Source organism: Nannospalax galili, unplaced genomic scaffold (assembly GCF_000622305.1).
Source record: "Nannospalax galili isolate Female #2095 unplaced genomic scaffold, S.galili_v1.0 scaffold1212, whole genome shotgun sequence".
Lineage (NCBI taxonomy): Eukaryota > Metazoa > Chordata > Mammalia > Rodentia > Spalacidae > Nannospalax > Nannospalax galili.
In genome coordinates this window covers 232,130-252,529 of record NW_008331994.1, presented here as the reverse complement: position 1 = coordinate 252,529, position 20,400 = coordinate 232,130, and the positions used below count along the sequence as shown (strand labels likewise).

At 41.6% G+C, this 20,400-nt stretch overlaps 1 protein-coding gene and 1 non-coding gene across 4 annotated transcripts in view; both read right to left on the bottom strand.

The window, feature by feature from the left end:
• Golph3l (golgi phosphoprotein 3 like) overlaps nucleotides 1-20,400 on the bottom strand; it is a 42,986-nt gene that overhangs the window by 3,050 nt on the left and 19,536 nt on the right. For all 3 annotated transcript variants that reach the window (XM_029560612.1, XM_029560613.1, XM_008827082.3), the window contains exons 3-4: nucleotides 9,019-9,150; nucleotides 7,367-7,481 (exon numbers count right to left, since the gene is read on the bottom strand). In XM_029560612.1, coding sequence (XP_029416472.1) covers nucleotides 7,367-7,481; nucleotides 9,019-9,150 — 247 coding nt within the window. The remainder of the gene's footprint in view (nucleotides 1-7,366; nucleotides 7,482-9,018; nucleotides 9,151-20,400) is intronic.
• LOC115069270 lies at nucleotides 15,007-15,170 on the bottom strand. The gene has a single exon (XR_003848541.1). It is a non-coding gene; the product is annotated as a U1 spliceosomal RNA (small nuclear RNA).

The window sequence follows — 20,400 nt, the reverse complement described above, 5'->3', positions numbered from 1 at the left end:
AAATATTTATTATTTTTATTTTATGTGTATGCGTGTATTGCCTGCATGCATGTGGCTGCACCCGTGTCATGCAATGCCGTAGAGGTCAGAAGAGGGCTTCAGATGCCCTTGGAACTGGAGTTAAGGACAGTTCATAGCCACCATGTGGGTTCTGGGAATTGAACCCAGGTCCTCTGCAACAGCAGTCAGTGCTCTTAACCGCTGAGCCATCGCTCCGTAACTTCAGTTCCAGGGGATTCCACAGCTTTTTCTGTCCTCTACAGGCACTGCACAACACAGGTGCATTTACCTACATGCAGGCAATAGACATATACGTATAAAATAAAAATAATAAATAAAATATTTTTAAAAAAGCTTCCATGGTACTACAGCTTAAGGACTTAAACTTTTTTTTTTTTTTTTTTGAGACAGGGTCTCCCTGTAGCCCCAGCTGGGGTCTGGAACTTGCTATGTAGACCAGGCTGGTCTTGAACTCAAACTTTTTTTTTTTTTGAGACAGGGTCTCCCTGTAGCCCCAGCTGGTCTGGAACTTGCTATGTAGACCAGGCTGGTCTTGAACTCACAGAGTTCCAAGTGCTGGGATTAAAGGCATGCTCAACCATGCCCGGTGGACTTAAACTTTTTTTTTTTTTGGTCTTTTTGAGACAGGGTCTCCCTGTAGCCCCAGCTGTCCTGGAACTCACTATGTAGACCAGGCTGGCCTCGAACTCAGAGATCTACCTGCCTCTGCCTCCCAAGTGCTGGGAGGCCACCACACCCGGCTTTTTTACAGTAATTAAAAATTTTTTTATTTAGTGCATGTTGGCACATGTGTACCATGGTGTGTATGTGGAAGCAACTTGCAGGAGCTGGTTCTCTCCTTCCACCAGGTAGGTTCCAGGGAACGAACTCAGGACTTCAGGCTTGGTAGCAAGCGTCTTTATCTAGTAAGCCATCTTGCTGGCCCTCTAGACTTTTTATATCTATTCCTTTTTTTTAATCTTTTTTTTGAGACAGTGTCTCTCAGTAGCCCCAGCTAGCCTGAAACTCACTATGTAGACCAGGCTGGCCTCGAACTCACAGAGATCTGTCTGCCTCTGCCTCCCCAGTGCTGGGATTAAATGTGTACGCCACCATGCCTGGCTCTTTATATGACTTTCCTGGATTTTTGTGTGTGGGTATACATGGTCAGAGGACACTCTTGGGTGTCATTTACCTTAGGTTCTTTGTTGTTTGTTTGAGACAGGGTCTCTCACTGGCTTAGAACTTGCCAAGTAGGCAAGGCTGGCTGGCCATCAAGCCCCAGGGATCTGCCTGTCCTTGCCTTCCCAGAACTGAGATTACAAATGTAGACTACCAGATATAACTTTAATATTGGTTCTGTGGATATCAAACTCATGACCTCATGCTTGCAAGGCAAGCAGTTTACTAACTGAACTCTATCTCCAACCCTCATTCTTGTATTTTTGCAGTTCTCTTCAGCACACCAGCTTTTCCAGGATGATTATTTTCCATGTTGCATATGGTCTAGTAGGGTTGGAACTCTAGAGGACTAGAGTTCCCTTCTTCTACTTGTACGGCAAGTCTATCTAGATGTAGCAGGCTGGAAATATTGAGGCTCTAACTGCCCCATTCTAGTTTCACTGAAGAGCAGAGGTTCTAGGCTTGAAAAGGAAAGCTAGGACCAGAGGCTGCCATCTCACTATTCATAAAGCAAGGGTATCACACTAGGAGAAGTGGGCCAAAAGCCTGAAGGATGAAGAGTTCCACAGCTATACCCAAGAGGTCAGACTCTATTTGGAACAGAGTGTACAGAATCCGAAGTCTAAGGCTGTTGCTGAAAACATGGAGATCTTGGTGTAGAACAGTTATCAGGATGCTGGTAGCTCCACAATATTGGTAGCAAAAACCCAATTAGCAAAGCTCCTGGAGTTTAATAAGGTGACCAGAGGAAGAGATAAAGACAGAAAAACTCTGCTGAGATTATGGTCAACCTTGGAGGATGGAAGTCTGGTTATATCTGTACTAGATACACTCAGGAGTGATCAGAGCAGGATACTGGGATTGATTGGAAGGTATTCCATCAACAAAGAGTTTAAGATTCACTGGCACCAGGGGTCTAAGCATAATCTCTGACCAAACACTTAACAATAAACTGTTCCCTAACCCCCAGACAGGATTTGAGCAGATATAAGCTGGCTTTGAATTCGTTATGCTGCTTCGAACTAGTGATCCTCCTGTTTCAACATCACAAGTGTTTGGATTACAGGTGTACACCACCATGACCAGATAAACTGCTGTAACCCTAAGAAACTAGGCTTAAAATTAAAATCATGCATCTCTGGCAGGCTCTTCTAGTACCTTCTTGGTTATTTTTTTTTATATTGCAGATATTCCATTTGGCTTGGTGAAGCTGAGAAGACTGAGGTTTGCTTCCTCTACTTGAAGGACAGACACATATTCCAGCTGTGGTAGGCTGGCCACATTAAGACCCAATTGCCCCATTCTAGCCTGTTTGATGAGAGAAGTTCCGCACTGGAAGGGGCAAGTTACGTTCAAGAAACAAGGCTGTGTTCTTCCTCAGAAGAAATCAGAAAAGGAATATGCAAGCTACTAGTCACTTGACAAATATGGGGTAAACTTTCCGAATAATGCTATCTGTGCTCAAATCACATACCATACACATTTAACAGCAAAGGGTAAAAATAATCTAATTGGTGAGGCTAGGATATAGCTCAGTGGAAGAGGGCCTGCTTAGCATGTGAAGCCCTGGGATGAGTTCCCAGCTATGGGATCCTATGTCTGTAATTCTAGCACTTGGGAAGCATATGCAGGAAGATCAGAACTTCAAAGCCATCCTTGGCTATAGGAGTTCCAAGGTTAGCCTGGTCTACCTGAGACCCTGTGTCAGTAAACCAAAAATCCCACACATGTCATGGCTAAAGGAATTGTGATAGTTACTCTTCATTGTTGACCTGATTTAAAATTACATAGTCAGGGCTGGAGAGATGGTTCAGCGATTAAGAGCACTGATTGCTCTTGCAGAGGACCTGGGTTCAGTTCTCAGCACCCACATGGTGACTAACAAACTGTCCATAACTCCAGTTCCAGGGGATCCAGAAGTCCTATGACACAGATGCACATCCAGGCATGCAGGCAATACACACAAAATAAAAATAATGAAATAGTTAAAAAATTACATAGTCAAGAGGGTTGGCAAAATGGTACACGGGGTAAAAGTGCTTGCAGTGTAAACCTAATGACAGGAGTTGGATCCCTGAAGTCTATGGAAGAAGGCGAGAACCAACTCCTGAAAGTTGTTCTCTGCTCTCCACATGTACAGTGGCATATGTGCACCCACACTCACACATGCATAACATACACAAAACAATAAAAAAATGGGGGGCAGGAGGAACAAGATTGCTCAGTGGGTAAAGGCACTCACTGCCAAGCCTAACAATCTGAGTTTGACCCCTGGAACCTACATGATGGAAGGAGGGAACTGACTCCAGAAAATTGTCCTCTAGCTTCCATACACATGCTATGGCACATACATGCACACACACATCCACACAGCAAATAAGTAAGTTACAAGAAACACCAGTATACATACCTCTGGGCATATCTGTAAGGCACTTCCAAAAGGTTTAACTGAGAAGACAAGACACACTCTAAACTGATTGTGTACCCAAACAGAATAAAATGAGACAAAGGGGCAGCAAAGCCTTTTAAAAAATGTTTACTTTTATTTTGTGTTTTGCCTGTATGTATGGAAGTGTACCCATGTCATGCAATGCCTTTGGAGGCCAGAAGATGGCATTGATACCCTAGAATTGGAGTTAAAGATAGTTATTAGCTGCCATGTAGATGCTGGGAACTGAACGCAGGTCCTCTGCAAGAGCAGCCAGTGCTATTAATCACCGAGCCATCTCTCCAGCCCCAGCAGAAAAGCCTTTTAAGCACCAGCATTCGTCTCTGCTTCCTGACTATGGACAAATGTGACCAATCACCTTACACTCCCAATGTTATGCCTTCTTGCCTACGATGGACTGTATCCAGTCAAACCTTGAACCAAAATAAATCCTCCTCCCTTAAGTTGTTATTTGTCATGTATTTGGTCACAGCAAAAAGAAAAGTACTAATACAGGGGTTTAGGCAAAACCTAACAAGTGATTTTTGCTAACCCAGTGACTTAAAAATAAAATTAAAAAACATAGTGGCACATGCTTTTGATCCTAGCAATTGGGAAGAAGAGGCAGGCTGATCTCTGTGAGATTGAGACCAGCCTGGTCTACATTGTGAGCTCTAGGCCAGCTGTGGCTATAGGGAGACCCTGTCTCAAAAAGACCAAAATAAAGGGCGGGGGGCTGGAGAGATGGCTCAGCGGTTGAGATTATGTACTCATTTTCCTGCATCCACATTGGGCTGCTCACAACTACCTGTAACTCCAGCTCCAGGGGGATCTGACACCCACTTCTGGCTTTCGCAGGCACCTGCACTCACATGTACATTCCCACATACACATATAAAATCTGAACAGTGATATCAGAGGCTATACAGTATAGGAGACACAGGCTTCATAAAATTACTTTAGTCAATTACTAAATGAATATATAAAGGATCAAGCAATATTAATCCCTGAATACGGTGGTGGTGGGTAGGACTAGTATTAAGAGTTGCACAGTATTTAAAATGCCCAGTTTTGGACAAAAAAATATGAAATATGCAAAGAAAGGGTAAATTGTAACCCATTCGTAAGAAAAATAGTAGGTTACTGAAAATGTCTTTGAGGGAGCTAAAATAATGGACTTACCAAAGAAAGACTCCAAAGCAGCTATTATATTCAATGACCTAAGAAAACCACGATTCATCACAAAGAACCAATAAAGATACAGAATTATGCATACACATAACCATACAGAAATTCAGGAGTTTGAAAGAATAGCAAGCAAAATAAAAAATTTGAGAGGTCAACAACAGATTTGAGCTAGCAAAGGAATCAGCAATCTTAGAGACCAATACAGACTATGCAGTTTGAGCTGGGTGCTGTGATGAATGCCTATAACCCCAGCACCTGCAGGAGTTCAAGGTCATCCTTGGCTACACAGTGAGTTTGAGGCCAGCCTGGCATACATGAAACCCTGCCTTACAGAACAAAACAAGATTATGCAGCCTGAAGAGGAGAGTCTCAGAGAAATGTGAGATGCCATCAGGGCTAACACATGTGTAATGAGTACCAGAAAGAAGGAAAGAAAGGAATGTAAAAGGTATTCAAGGAAATAATGGCAGGAAACTTCCCATATTTCATGAAAAACACTACACATTTGAGCTCAATTAACTCCACGTAGGATATACATACATAAAGAGAACCGTATCTAACACCACAGCAACACAACCGAAAATAAAGAGGAAATCTTGCAGGTAGTCTGAGAAAAATAACTTAACCTAGCAGAACTCCAGAAAGATTAACAGTGAATTTGCAGTCAGAAAAAATGGAGGTCAGAAAAAAATGACTTGTTCAAAGTATTGACAGTGGAAAACTGTTGTCAACCAAGAATCATTTTTTCTTCTGTCTTCAACACTGGGGATAGAACCCAGGGCCTTGGTCATGCTAGCCAAATCTTCTACCACTGAGCTATATCCCCATCCCTCTTTTATACTTAATTTTTTTTTTTTTTCTGAGTTCAAGGCCAGCCTGGTCTACATAGCGAGTTCCAGGCCAGCTGGGACTACAGGGAGACCCTGTCTCAAAAAAACCAAAAAAAAAAAAAAAAAAAAGTAATAAGAAAATCTAAAAAATTTTGCTTATAAATGTTCATAGTAGCATTAGTCAAAGTAGCTAAAAGGCAGAATAACTCAAATGTTCATTAACTGATAAATGGCTAAACAAATGTGGTGCATTCATACAATGAAGTATAAAAACAGGAGAACTGGAGTTGTGCATAGTGGCACACGCCTTTAATCCCAGCACTCTGGAAGCAGAGGCAGGCAGATCTCTGAGAGTTCAAGGCCAGCCTGGTCTACATAGTAAGTTCTAGGCCATCTACCTGTAGCTACAGGGAGACCCTGTCTCAAAAAGAAAAACCAAAAACCAGGAGAACTGGGAAATTCAAGTTTGGAAGATTGTATCAATGTAATACCCTGGTTATCATTTCAATAAATATTATTATTATTATTTTTATTTTATTTATTATTTTTATTTTATGTGTATGAGTGTGTTGCCTGCATGTATGTATGTACACCTGTGTCATGCAATGCCCTTGGAGGACAGAAGAGGCCATCGGATCCCCTGGAACTGGAGTTACGGATAGTTGTTAGCTGCCATGTGGGTGCTGGGATTCAAACCCAGGTCTTCTGAAAGAACAGCCAGTGTTCTTAACCACTGAGCCATCTCTCCAGCCCCTATTTTTTTTTTTTTTTTTAAGATGAGGTTTCACTATGAATACCAGGCTGTTCTTGAACTTTTGGCTATTCTTGGCCTTAATTTCCCAAGTGTTGGGATTCCAGGTCTATACCACCATACCTGGTATGGTAGAACATGCCTGGGATCCCTGCACTTGGGAGGCGAAGGCAGGAGGATGAGAAAGTCATCCTTGGCTGCACAGTGAGCTAGGCCACTCTGGGATATGTAAGACCCTGCTTTAAAAAAAATTAAAAAATGTTTCTTGTGAAGAAAACTGTTAAGCTGGATGTGGTGGTACATATCTGTATTTAAAAGCTTTTTTAAATTTATTGTTTTTATTTCATGTGTATACATGTATTGACTGCATATAGGTAAGTGCACCCGTGTTGTACAATGCCCACGGAGGACAGAAGAGAGTGTCGGATCCCCTGGAACTGGAGTTATAGACAGTTGTTAGTTGCCATGTGGGTGCTGGGATTTGAACCTGGGTTTTCTGCAAGAACAAACAGTGTTCTTAACCACTGAGCCATCTCTCCAGCCCCCAAATCTATATTTAAATACTTGGGAGACTGAAGTAGGATTGAGAGTTCTAGGCTACCCCAGGCTACACAGTGAGACCTTTTTTCAAAAAACCCAACAAAACAAGACACTGTTAAGAGCTCTCATGGGCTGGATGTGATGGCACATGCCTGTAATCCCAGTACTTGGGGGGTAGAGAGGAGAATCAGGAGTTCAGCGTCATCCTCAGCTGCACAGAAAGTTAAAGGCCAGCATGGGCTACAGGAAATCCTGTCTTGGAAAAAAAAAAAATCTCTCAGGTTAGGATGGCAGAGAATAAACTGAAGCTTTTGAAAAACTTTAGGTGTTGGTTAACCACATGTATCTTACCCAGAACACTAAATTTCTTAATTTTTTCCCCCTAACCTTATAGGTAGGATAAAGATAACCAAGTATGAATTTGTGAATCATTTTGAGTCATCTCACCAGTGAGTAGCTCTATCCATGTTTGCACAGTTTCTGTTGGTTCAGTTGCTTTGATGTGTTTGATAGTTTCATCCAGTAAAACATCACCTGTTGGGCTGTCTGACTTTAGCAGTACCTTAGGAAACAGAAACAAAGGACTTTTCTTTACTCGGATTAAAAATCTTTCAATATACAATATGTACATTGCTAGTTAGGAGCTACAGGAAGTGTAAAGTATAATATATGGCCCATGTTATGAAAAAGTTTAATATGTAGTATGAGATGACAGTAGGAAGACAACATCTGAAGTGGGACCTAGTAACAAATATCAATAAAATGGACAAAAAATTCACTAGCATCTGAGTTTGGAAAGCTACCTTGTGAAACCATTACTAAAGGTAGGAAGGTCAGAAAAGGAAGCTACTTTGGGGAGAAAATTTAAGCTTGGCTTTTGACTGATATGGGATAGCCAAGTTGAAATGTCTGTTAATACCTTTTTTTTTTTAATTTTTTTTTGGTCTTTTTGAGACAAGGTTTCCCTGTAGCCCCCGCTGGATTGGAACTCACTATGTAGACCAGGCTGGCCTTGAGCTCACTGAAATCCACGTACCTACCTCTGCCTCCCAAATGCTGGGAATACACCTGGCATGCTAATAGGTGATAAAAGTGAAGATATGCCTAGAAATTTGAGAGGTAATCTGGAGGTAACACATATAGTGGAAAGGTTAATGGTATTTCCAAAAGGATATGAAATCACCGAACAGGATACAAACTGATACCTGGATAGTACAGAATGGAGATGTAAAGGAAACAGATCAGAAAAAAAAAAAAAAAAAAAAAAAAGAATATGAAAAAGACCAAGAATGGAGAAAGTTTCAAATAGGAGAAAGTGGTCAAAAGTGTCAAATCCTATATGTAATTTAAAAGAGAAAAATTAAGACTGAGAAGAAGCTGGTTCTAAGGATGTAGTTTGAGTGCTTAGACAGATGTTTGAGTAGAAAATGACTAATGAAATATATCTAAGAGTACAGTTCACGTGTTGTATAGAGTTTTCAGTAAATGGAACAAAAACTGAATGGTTATTAGGGATAAGCAAAGACTGGCCTGACACTTGATTTCCTCTACATAGGTAATATTTATTTCATAATGTTATAGCTACAGATACAGAGGGAGAAATAACCAACAGCATCCTAACTGTGATGTTTATGCATTAAAAAGAAGACAAGGGGCTGGAGAGATGGCTCAGCAGTTAAGAACACTGGCTGCTCTTGCAGAAGACCCATGTTAAATTTCCAGCACTCGCTGGTATGATGGCGCACACCTTTAGTCCCAGCACTTGGGAGGCAGAGGCAGAGGCAGGCAGATCAAGACCAGCATGGTCTACATACACAGCCTGGTCTACATAGTACGTTCCAGGACAGCTGGGGCCACAGGGAGACCCTGTCTCAAAAAGACAAAAAAACAAAACAAAACAAAACAATTAAAAAAGACAAAACCACATGCTTCTGTGGCTCTTTAAGGATACTCAGTTTTTTTCCTGTAAGATAATTTAAACCCATTAGACAATGGGATGGCCAACTCAGTGTTTATCTTGTCTCACTATTCAAAGTTTACAATTCTTCTAAAATACATTGCTGGTATTTGACTTTCCATTAATTAAGAGTATGTTGTACCTTTCTGTCTAGTAGTCGCTTCTTACGCATGGTGGGAGGTTCCAGGTAGATTCGCCCCCGCATGGCCAGCTCTATCAGGATGCCACCTCGAAGGCCAGATGATATACAGTCATTCCAGAAAGATGTATAGCCCTAGGAGAGAGGAAAATAAAACAGAATATTCTGAAAGGAGTACCATAAAAATGAGGTGTGATATTTTTATGATTCATTTCTTATCATACTACGTGAGCTCAAAACAAGGCAGTGAGTTAGGTAATAGGATGTTTTTGCTCTTGTTTTAGCAGTGTTGGGGGCTGAACATAGGTCCTTGTACATACTAGGTAGGTACTATGCCACTGAGCCACATCCCCAGCCCAATTCAATGTTTTATTAATCACCTTAACCTAAATTTTTATTATTTATTTATTTAGTGGGGTGTGTCTGTGTGTGTGCATGCCAGAGGCCAACTTTTGGGAAGTTTTTTCCTTCTACCATGTGGGATCTGGGGATTGAACTCAGGTCATCAGCTTGGTAGCAAGTGCTTTTCCAGATGGGCCATTTCACTTGCCCTAACTGCTTTAATCTAACACCTAAAATAATATATCCTTTCTGAGTTTTAAATTCTCTAGTAAATTCCTATGACTTGATGTTAGTTGACAATTGGCATATCAAATTTTAATTCTGAGAAGAGTTTTGGTTTGAAATGAAAAATTTATTTCATTTATTTATTTTCTGGAGGTGGGGCACATGTGGAAGTCAGAGGACAACTTGTGGGAATTGGTTCTCTCCTTTCACCATGTGGATCTTGTGGATTGAACTCACTCAGGTCGTCAGAATTGGTAGCAAGTGCACACCAAGTATGAGAACCTGGACCTGGTTTTGGTTTGGAAAGGTTTGCAGGATACTCTAAGTTACAGAGTAGGGTCCACATATGTCAAGTACAGAAAAAGCACAATCTATTTTCATTCTTCCTAGATAGAGATTTTTTTACAAACTTCCCCCCTCCTCTTTTTTGTGGTACTGTGGATTGAACTCAGAGCTGTGCATGTTAGGCAGGCATCTAGTACTGATGGAAGCACTGTACAAACTCACTGACTAGCTAAGAGCCTTTAACTTTCTGAAGCCCAGTGTCCTTATTTGTATCTTTTTTGTTTTGTTTTGTTTTGTTTTGTTTTGAGACAGGGTCTCCCTGTAGCCCCAGCTGGCCTGGAACTCACTACGTAGACCAGGCAGGCCTTGAACTCACAGAGATCAGCCTGTCTCTCCCTCCCAAGTGCTGGGATGACAGGCATGTGCCACCATGCCTGGCTCCCAATGTCCTTATTTGTAAAACGGAAACACTAGTTTTAATTTGCTGCCAAGGTGAAATATATGAGAAAGAGTTAAACTTAGGGTCTGGAGATCAGTAGTAGGTACTTACGTGTTAGTTCCAGTCCTAACTATCTTATATAAGAGAGTCACAATCTAAAGGAGCCAAAAATGTAGCTGAAAAGATCATGTTAGCATGATGAAAATTCTAATTTGCAACTTAAAAGCTCAATTGAAGAGCAGAAGAGATAGGCCTGAATGCTGGTAAAAGGTTAGCATGGATGACAGTTCTTCAAGCTGTACATCTCTGTACATGTTAAGAGGCTTGTGCGGGAGGTTTGAAGGATAGGATGAATTGACACAGAATAGACAGGGTTTTCTAAAGGGAGGAAATCATCTAATTTCTATGTATTCCTCAAAATGACATTCTCAGAGAGATCTCAAATATGTTCATGTTTATAGCTCAAAGGTTTTGTTTGTTTGTTTTTTTCGGTCTTTTTTGAGATAGGGTCTTTTTGTAGCTCCAGCTGGCCTGAAATCCATAGAGATCTACCTGCCTCTGCCTCCCAAATGTTGGAATTAAAGGCGTGCGCTACCATGCCAGGCCATTATTATTATTATTATTATTATTAAGCAGAAGCTGGCTTTGAACTCCTAATCCTCCTGCCTCCTGAGTGCTAGGATTAACTTAAAGATTTAAAGAAAAATTGTGAGATCAAGGTGGTTGGGGTCAGTCTTTGAACTTTTTTTTTTAAATTTATTTTTATTTTATGTGTATGAGTGTTGTGCCTGAAGTCATGTAAGTGTACCTGTAATGTGCAATGCCCACAGAGACCAGAAGGTGCTGGATCCCCTGGAACTGGAGTTACAGATGGCTGTTAGCTGCCACATGGGTGCTGGGAATCAAACCTTGTTCCTCTGCAAGAGCAGCAATCAGTGCACTTAACCACTAAGCCATCTCTCCACCCCCCAGACTTTGAACTTTTAAATAAAGGGCAAATAGGGGCTGGAGAGATGGCTCAGCGGTTAAAAGCACTGAGTGCTCTTGCAGAGGACCTGGGTTCAATTCCCAGCACCCACATGGCAGCTACAAATCACCCTTAACTCCAGTTCCAGGGGAATCTGAAGCCCTCTTCTGACCTCTGCAGCACTGCATGACATGGGTGCACTCACATATATGCAGGCAATACACTCATACACATAAAAGAAAAATAATATATGAAATATTAAAAAAATAAAGGGCAAATAATGAATCATGAACATTCTGATCAAGGAGTTTCAGTTAACATAAGGAAAATTCCAGCAGAGTTACCAGAACTGCTCAGTGGGGTGGCAAAAGGCTGAGTGGATCAGGAGTGCTTGCTGCCAAGCCAGATGACCTGGATTTGACTCCTGAGACTCATGTGGTAGGAAAGAGTCAACTCCTGAAGGTTGCCCTCCCCACTTCCGCACCCCACCCCAAAATAATAATTTAAATTATTATTATTGTCTATTTGAGGCAGGGTCTTCTTGTAGCTGCAGCTGCCCTGGATTCTCTATTGAGACCAGGCTGGCCTCGAATTTACAGAGATCCGCCTGCCTTTGCCTCCCGAGTCCTGGGATTAAAGGTGTGCACCACCAAGTCCGGCTAATTTTATTTATTTTGTGTGTATGTGTCTCTGTGTACGCACATGAGCCTGGGAATGCACACACATATACACATGCTATGACACACATGAAGAGATTAGAGGATAACTTTTGGGAATTTTTTTTTTCCCACCTTGTAGGACCCAGGGATTAATCTCAGGCTTGGCAGCAAATACCTTTACCTGTTAAGTACCTCACTTAAAATTTTTAAAAACTGGGCATGTCTGGGTGTGGTGGTACACACCTTTAATCCCAGCATTTGGGAGGCAGAGGCAAGCAGATCTCTGTGAATTCAAGGCCAGCCTGGTCTACACAGTGAGTTCAAGGCCAGCCTGGTCTACACAGTGAGTTCCAGGCCAGCTGGGGATACAGGGAGACCCTGTCTCAAAAAGATAAACAACAACAACAACAAACCCAAACAAACAACAACAAAAAAATGGGCATGATGGCACAATGGTAATCCCACCATGTGGAAGGTAAAAGCAGAAGTATCAGACATTCATGGTCATCCTCAGCTATATAGCAAGTTTGAGGCTAGCCTGGGCTACTTGACATCCTGTATCAAACACACAAAAAATAATTATGGTTCACTTCTTTAATTCTGGTATCAGTTTGAGGGACCTTGGATAGTGTCTCTACATTCCAAGACTCAATAAATAATATATTTAAAATTAGGCTACTCAGGATTTAAGATCTGACCATGTCATACTGCCAGAGGTAGAGGTCCTCTAATTCCATTATTCTTACTATAAGAAAATATCTTGGGGTTTTTGTTGTTGTTGTTGTTTGTTTGTTTTTTTGAGACAGGGTCTCCTTATGTATCCCCAGCTAGCCTGGAACCAGGCTGGCCTTGATCTCACAGAGATCCACTTACCTCTGCCTCCTTAGTGCTGGGATTAAAGGCATGTGCCACATGCCCAGCCTTATTCGTTTGAGATAGGGTCTTGTGTAGTCCATGATGGCCTCAAATTATGTAGCTGAAAATGACCTTAAACTTTTGTTCTTCCTGCCTCCACCTCCAGAGGTGGATGTCACCATACCAAGTTTATGCAGTCCTGGGGATTGAGCCTAGGGCTTCATCATGCTAGGCAAGCACTCTTACCAACTGAGCTACATTCCTAGCCTCTCTCTAGTCTCCTTCCTCTAGATTACTATACTCTGGCTATCCTCAAATATTTTAAGTGTTATTTATTTATATTTTAAGTTAGTTTTATTATCTTTTTTTTTTTTTTTTTTTTTTGGTCTTTTTGAGACAGGGTCTCCCTGTAGCCCCAGCTGTCCTGGAACTCACTATGTAGACCAGGCTGGTCTTGAAATCACCAAGATCCGCCTGCCTCTGCATGAACCAACCCCCCCCGCCCCGCCCCGAGTGCTGGGATTAAAGGCATGAGCCACCACGCCTGGCAGTTTTATTATCTTTATTGACATTTTTTTTTCCCCCCTGAACAGGTCTTGTTATCTAGACCATACTAGCATTGAACTATGTAGTCCAGAGTAGCCTTGAATTTAAGGCAGTCCTCCTGCCTCCACTTTCAGTGCTGGGATTACAGGCATCCCTGGTGTATGCAAGATCAAACCTGTGGCTTCATGCATGCAAATACTCTATAATCTAAGTTACCTACCCCTTTTGTTAAGTACTTTGAATGCATTTCGTTTTTTAAAGACAGGGTCTCATAGTTTAGATTGCCCTAGAATTCACTATGCAGTTGAGGAAACCTTGAGCTTCTGGCCCTCCTGCCTCTACCTCATGAGTTCTGGGATTACAAGGCAAACTCTACTATGCTCAGAGTATGTGGTGCTACAGATTGAACCTAAGAGCTTCATCCATGCTAGGCAAGCACTCTTGAAAGTAAGCTATATCCCCAGCTCTTACCCCTTCTTGTTGAGTGCTCTAAATGCATCACTTTTGTCTACTGGCATTTGCATAGACTGAACCAATACTATTCTTTCTCTAACTTCTGTTTGTACTTAAGGACGGTGTACATGGACCACATTTTATGTGTAACCTCTAACATTAGTTCCCCTTCCACTTCACCATCTGGGTTATGTTCTTCACCTGAGTGTGCCAATATATACTTCTCTCACATCATCTACTGTATCATCTTGCAAAGAAATGTTTGTTCTCAGTATATTATAAATTCTTTAAGGACAGAACACCCTCTATTTTAATTAATTAACTAATTTGTTCTTTTTGAGACAGGGTCTCCCTGTAGCCCCAGCTGTCCTGGAACTCACTATGTAGACCAGGCTGGCCTTGAACTCACAGAGATCTGCCTGCTTCTGCCTCCCAAGTGCTGGGGCTATAGGCGCAGGCCACCACACCCAGCTCCAGAATACCATTTATGACAGATACACAGTATCTGTTCAATAAATTATTTCTTTGCAGTGCTGGGGATAGAACTCAGACACTTACACATGCTAGAGTCAAGCACTCTACCACTGAGCCTCAACAATTTTTTTTCCCTAAATTTTATTTTTTGGGAGGGAAGGTTTTTTTTTTTTTTTGAGGCAGGATCTCCCTGTAGTCACAACTGGCCTGGAACTCACTTTAGGGGCCAGGCTGGTCTTGACCTCACAGAGATCTGCCTGCCTCTGCCTCCCAAGTACTGGGATTTAAGGAATATGCCACCATGCCTGGCTTCTAAATTTTAAATTACATTTATACTGTGTGTGTGTGTGTGTGTGTGTGTGTGTGTGTGTGTGTGTGTGTGTGTTTACGTGTGCCACAGTGCGTGTATGGAGGTCAAAGAACTGACAAGTCAGTTCTCTCTTTATACTATGTGGGATCCAGGGAATAGAACTCAGTTGTCAGTTTTGGTGGCAAGCACCTTTACCTCCTGAGCCATCTGACCAGTCCCCTCCCCCCATATTTTTTTTTTTTCTTTTTTTTTGGTCTTTTTCTTTTTTTTTTTTTTTTTTTTTTTTTTGAGACAGGGTCTCCCAGTATCCCCAGCGGGCCTGGAACTCACTTTGTAGACCAGGCTGGCCTCCAACTCACAGAGATCCACCTGCCTCTGCCTCCTGAGTTCTGGAACTAAAGGTGTGTGCCACCATGCCCAGCTCTCATTTTCTTTTAAGGGGAGAGTGCAAACGCAGTCCCCTACTACCCCAAATTATGCAGCTGAGTTTCCCACATTTGGGGAAATCACAGGGGCCAGCACATCTGGAATGCAATGTCTAAGCCTTGTCCTGGGAAAACCACCTTCGTGATCATGGTATCTCCCCTGCCACGTAATTTTTTTTTTTTTTTTTTTTTTTTTTTTTTTTTTTAAAGACAGGGTCTTATGTAGCTCAGGTGGATCTCAAACTTGCAATACAGCCAAGGATAACCATAAACTTCTAGTCATCTGGCCTCCACCTTCTGAGTGCTTGATTTACAGGCCTGCACCATTCATGACACTGAATAAACCAGGCACAGGGGTGCACATCTGTAATCTCAGCATTCAGGGCCTTATGCATGTTAGGCAAGTACTCTACCAACTGAGTTACATCTCCAGCCCTGTCTCAAACTTTCAATCTTAAATTTATGCACTCAAGAAATATTTATTAGAGCTGGGCATAGTGACACATGCCTCTAACCTCTGTATATGAGGTAGAGGCAGGAAGGTCAGGAACTAAAGGCAGTCTGGGCTACTTGAATGTTGTGCTAAAAACTAAAAAGGGACTGGAGAGATTGCTCAGTGGTTAAGAACACTGGTTGTTCTTGTAGAAGACCTGGGTTTGAACCCCAGCACCCACATGGCGGCTAACTGTCCATAACTCCAGTCCAGGGCATTGCATGACATGGGTGCATGCAGGCAATACATGCATACACATAAAATAAAAATAATAAATAAATTTTGCCAGGTGTTGGTGGTGCACGCCTGTAGTCCCAACTCTTGGGAGGCAGAGGCAGGCGGATCTCTGTGAGTTCAAGGCCAGGCTGGTCTACATAGTGAGTTACAGGGAGACCCTGCTTCAAAAAAAACAAAAACAAAAACAAAAACAAACAAAAAAAAAACCTAAAAAGAGCTGGGTGTGTTGGCATACACCCTTATTCCCAGCACTCAGGAAGCAGAGGCAGGTGGATCTCTGTGAGATCAAGGTCAGCCTAGTCTATATGGCAAGTTCCAGGCCAGCTGGGATACATGGAGACCCTGTCTAAGAAAAAGAAAAAAGAAAGTAAATAAATACATTATCTTGGCAAAACCCCAGCTTGGGCCTGAACATCACTTGGGCATCTCCATATTTCCTGAGGGCCTGATCTTTGACTTAAAGCTGGGATTACTTTCCTGATTTATGCCTATGCCAAGAAACATTTGATTCTCCTTTAAGGGGGGGATAGAATATTTTTCCAGCTTAATATTTGATTTTATACAATTTAGCTGCTCAGTTAAAGTTAAACTATAACTTGCTTCAGAACACACAGTTTATTTAGACAATATATATAATACACACACACACACACACACACACACACACACACACACACACTTCCCAACAGGTGTGCAAACATTTTACCTAGAATTAAAGCAACTGGAGTAAAGTTCTCCTTTTCCATATCTTCCTTACTGTATGTAACTTCTGTTTCAAGGACAATGTCAGATTGTTAACAGAATTATAAATGAGAAGCACTGTAAATAAGGAAACAATGGCAACCAGGATATAGAAACTTTGGTTTCTGATCCTCCTGTTTCCATTCCCAGATTGTTGAGATTACAGGTACATACCACTATGCCTGGTTTATTTGGTACTAGAGATTGAATCCAGGACTTTGTGTATACTAGACAAGGACTCTCCCCAACTGAGCTACATACTAAGCTCCTAGAAACTCTACCTTTTCCCATCACTGCATCTTAAACCATAAAATTCTCCAAATGAGTCATTAAACTTTTTATTAAGTAACATGCAATAATAGAAAAAAGTATAAAATATACATCAAAGAGCTTAAAAATTATAAGCATCTTGGGCTGGAAAGATGGCTCAGGGGTTAAGAGCACTGGTTTTTCTTGCAAAGGACCTGGCTTTGGTTCCCAGCACCCATGTGGCTGCTAACAATGGTCTGTAACTCCAGTTCCAGGGTATTTGGCCCTCTTCTGACCTTCATAGCATTGGCCATGCAAGCACACATAAAAAATTATAAGCATTTGTATAGCTATAAGAAAAATACTGAATTTGGAAAAGAAAAGGGGTTAGGTCACAGATGACAAGAGAGACTATGATCTGTTCTCTATGGTAATTTCTTAGAATAGAACAGATTTATGAGACAATCCAGGTGTACAGTAGGCTGGGGGCAAAGGAAAATACTATTCCTTAATTCTAAAGTACTTTCCCCTTTACATATCTGGCTTGGTAAACTCAAACCATTCATAAAAGGTCAACACTTTGGTGTGTCTGAGCAGGAAGAACTAGCACACACAAAGGTCACCACTCAATCATTAAATTCTTATCAGTGGCTACATGTATGAGAGAAAGAAATAGAAGAACACTTTAGGATCCATGAGAAGTGAAAGGAATTATACACTGTCTCAGTACCAGTGGAGAATCTTTGATCATTGGTAGAATGAGATAATTTTTTTTTTTTTTTTTTTTGAGGCAGGGTCTCCCTATAGCCCCAGCTGGCCTGGAACTCACTATGAAGACCAGGCTGGCTTTGAACTCACAGAGATACGCCTGGCTCTTCTGGGATTAAAGGCATGCTCCACCATGCCCAGCTGAGATCATTTTTTAAAAGATTTATTTATGTATATGAGTGTTTTGCCTGCATGTATGTATATGCACCATGCGTGAGCAGTGCCTGTGGAGGCAAGTGGATGTTGGATTCCCTGGAACTGGAGTTATATGTGGTTGTGAGCTGCCATGTGGGTGCTAAGAACTGAACCCAGGTTCTGTTCAAGAGCAGCCAGTGCTCTTAACTACTAAGCCATCTCTCTAGTCTAAGATTCTGTCTTTATCTTTTTTGTTTTTCTATTTTAGGTGAGGGATTGAGACAGGGTCCCAGGCTACCCTGGTACTACGTAGACCAGGTTGCACTGTGCAGTAATCCTTCTACCTCTGCTTCCTGAATGTTATGATTAGAGGCATGTGCTATAACACCTGGCCAGAATGAGATCTTGAGATAGTAAATTGTTTTGCATTGATTATCAAAACCACATAATTTTCTTTTATTTCTTTTTTTTTTTTTTTGTCTTTTTGAGACAGGGTCTCCCTGTAGCCCAGCTGTCCTGGAACTCACTATGTAGACCAGGCTGGCCTTGAACTCACAGAGATCCGCCTGCCTCTGCCTCCCTAGTACCAGGATTAAAGGTGTGCATCACCATGCCCAGCTCAGAGTCCAATTTTAAATATCACGATCTAATGGGGTTACTGAAAAACTGTACAAGAAAAACTAATTTTATTTTTTCTTCTCCAAAGTTACCCTGAGAAGAGTTAATGCTTCTTTTAAAGTGCTCTAGTTCAAAGGACTTTCATGGTTTAATCTAAATTCTGTTTACAAATTACTGTGATTGCCAGTGTAGTAGTCCTCTCCTACAATCTCAGCATTCTGGAGGCTAAGAAAGGTGGGTTGCTGGGAGTTCAAGTTGAGGCCAGTTTGGGTCACACAGTGAATTTTCAGGTCAGCCTGGGCTGTGGTATGAGACCTGTCACAAACAAAACCCCACAACCCCCCCAAACAAGACAAAAGAATGCAATCTGTCCTAACCCCTATGTATATTTCTACATAACACAGCCTGTAGAAATATTCCATAGAGGGTTGGAGAGATGGCTCAGTGGTTAAGAGCACTGGCTGCTCTTGCAGAGGACCTGGGTTCAATCCCCAGCACCCACATGGCAGCTAACAACCATCTGTAACTCCAGTTCCAGGGGAATCTGATGCCCTCATTTGACCTCCTCAGGCATTGCATGACATGGGTGTCTGCACATATGCGCAGGCAATACAGTCACACACATAAAATAAAAAAAATAAGAGCATCTTTCTTGGGTAGGTTCAACCACACCCACTGTGCCTTGACTCCTACAACCTCATTCACCCACCCAGCTCCCCTACCCTGTCTTTCTTGGCCTAGACTTCCCACTGCTTCCTGATCTTTTGCACCCAGACTAAACCTATTCCTCAGTCTAGTCCCCTGGAGCCCTCAAAGCCTGTTCCCTCCCCTACCTGGCCTTAGCATACCTGAGACCAACCTTTATTCCTGACTGTCCCACCCCCAACCTGGATTCCTGAGACCAGCCTCCTTCCCTGACTTCCTGAGAGTCCTGAATCCTACCTCTACCTAGCAAGCTTCCCAAATTGTACTGTGCCTGCTGACTAGAGGGATCCAGACCTTAGGAGAAACCCTGAGAGCATCCGATCCTCATCCAATTTGGGCCTCTGTGGGAACTCCTGAGCAGCAGGACAAAAGCCATTTGGCCCTTCCAATATAAAATCAAAAGAGAGAACCTGAAGCCTAGACAGGTTTTCATGCCTAACGAGTAAACCACAAAGGCACATAAAGTTTATAAAAAGAAGCAGACCTAAACTCAACAAAGGAAAGCTTGAGTCTCACACAAGAATCAGAAGCTACAAAAAAAATCCACATGTCTAAGTTACAGCAAAAAAATAATAACATGAAAAACCCAAATAATATATCCCCACCAAGTATCAACAGTCCTGTAGAGCAGTACAGTGAGAACCCCCTAGAGATAACACAAGACATGGAATTCAAAAGAACAATTATAAACATGATAAAAGAATTCAGCAAATTTAAAAAACACACAAATCAAAGAACTGAAAGAAGATAGGAATAAACTTCTGAATAAATTCAGAAGAGTTAGAAATATTGAAGAATACTTGGGCTGAAATGAAGAAGGAAGTGAAACACTCAACAAACCAATTAGAAACAACAGGAGAAAGCCTCACCAATAGGATGAATGAAATGGAAAACAGAATATCAAGACTGGAAGATAAAGTGGTTGAATTAGACCACTCAAGCAAAGATTATGAAAAATTTAAGAAAACACAAGAATGGAATATGCAGAAATTCTGTGACACCATAAAAAGGCCAAACTTACGTATCATAGGCATACAGGAAGGAGAAGAATCTCAAAATAATGGTATGGACTGGATCTTTAACAGGATTGCAGAAGAAAATTTCTCAAAATTAAAGAAAGACATGCCCATACAAATTCAAGAAGCACGTAGAACACCAAACAGACAGGACCAGAAACTCTCCACGGCACATCATAGTAAAAACAGTAAACATATAGAACAAAGAGAGACTACTGAAAGCTGAAAAAGAAAAACAACAGGTCACATATAAAGGAAAACCCATCAGAATTACAGCTGACTTTTCAGTGCAAACTATGAAAGCCAGAAGAGCCTGGACCAAAGTATTCCCAGTTCTAAATGACCACAGATGCCAACTCAGATTACTTTACCCAGCCAAAATGTCTATTATAGTCAAAGGGGAAAGAAAAATCTTCCATGACATAAATAGCCTGAAATAAAGT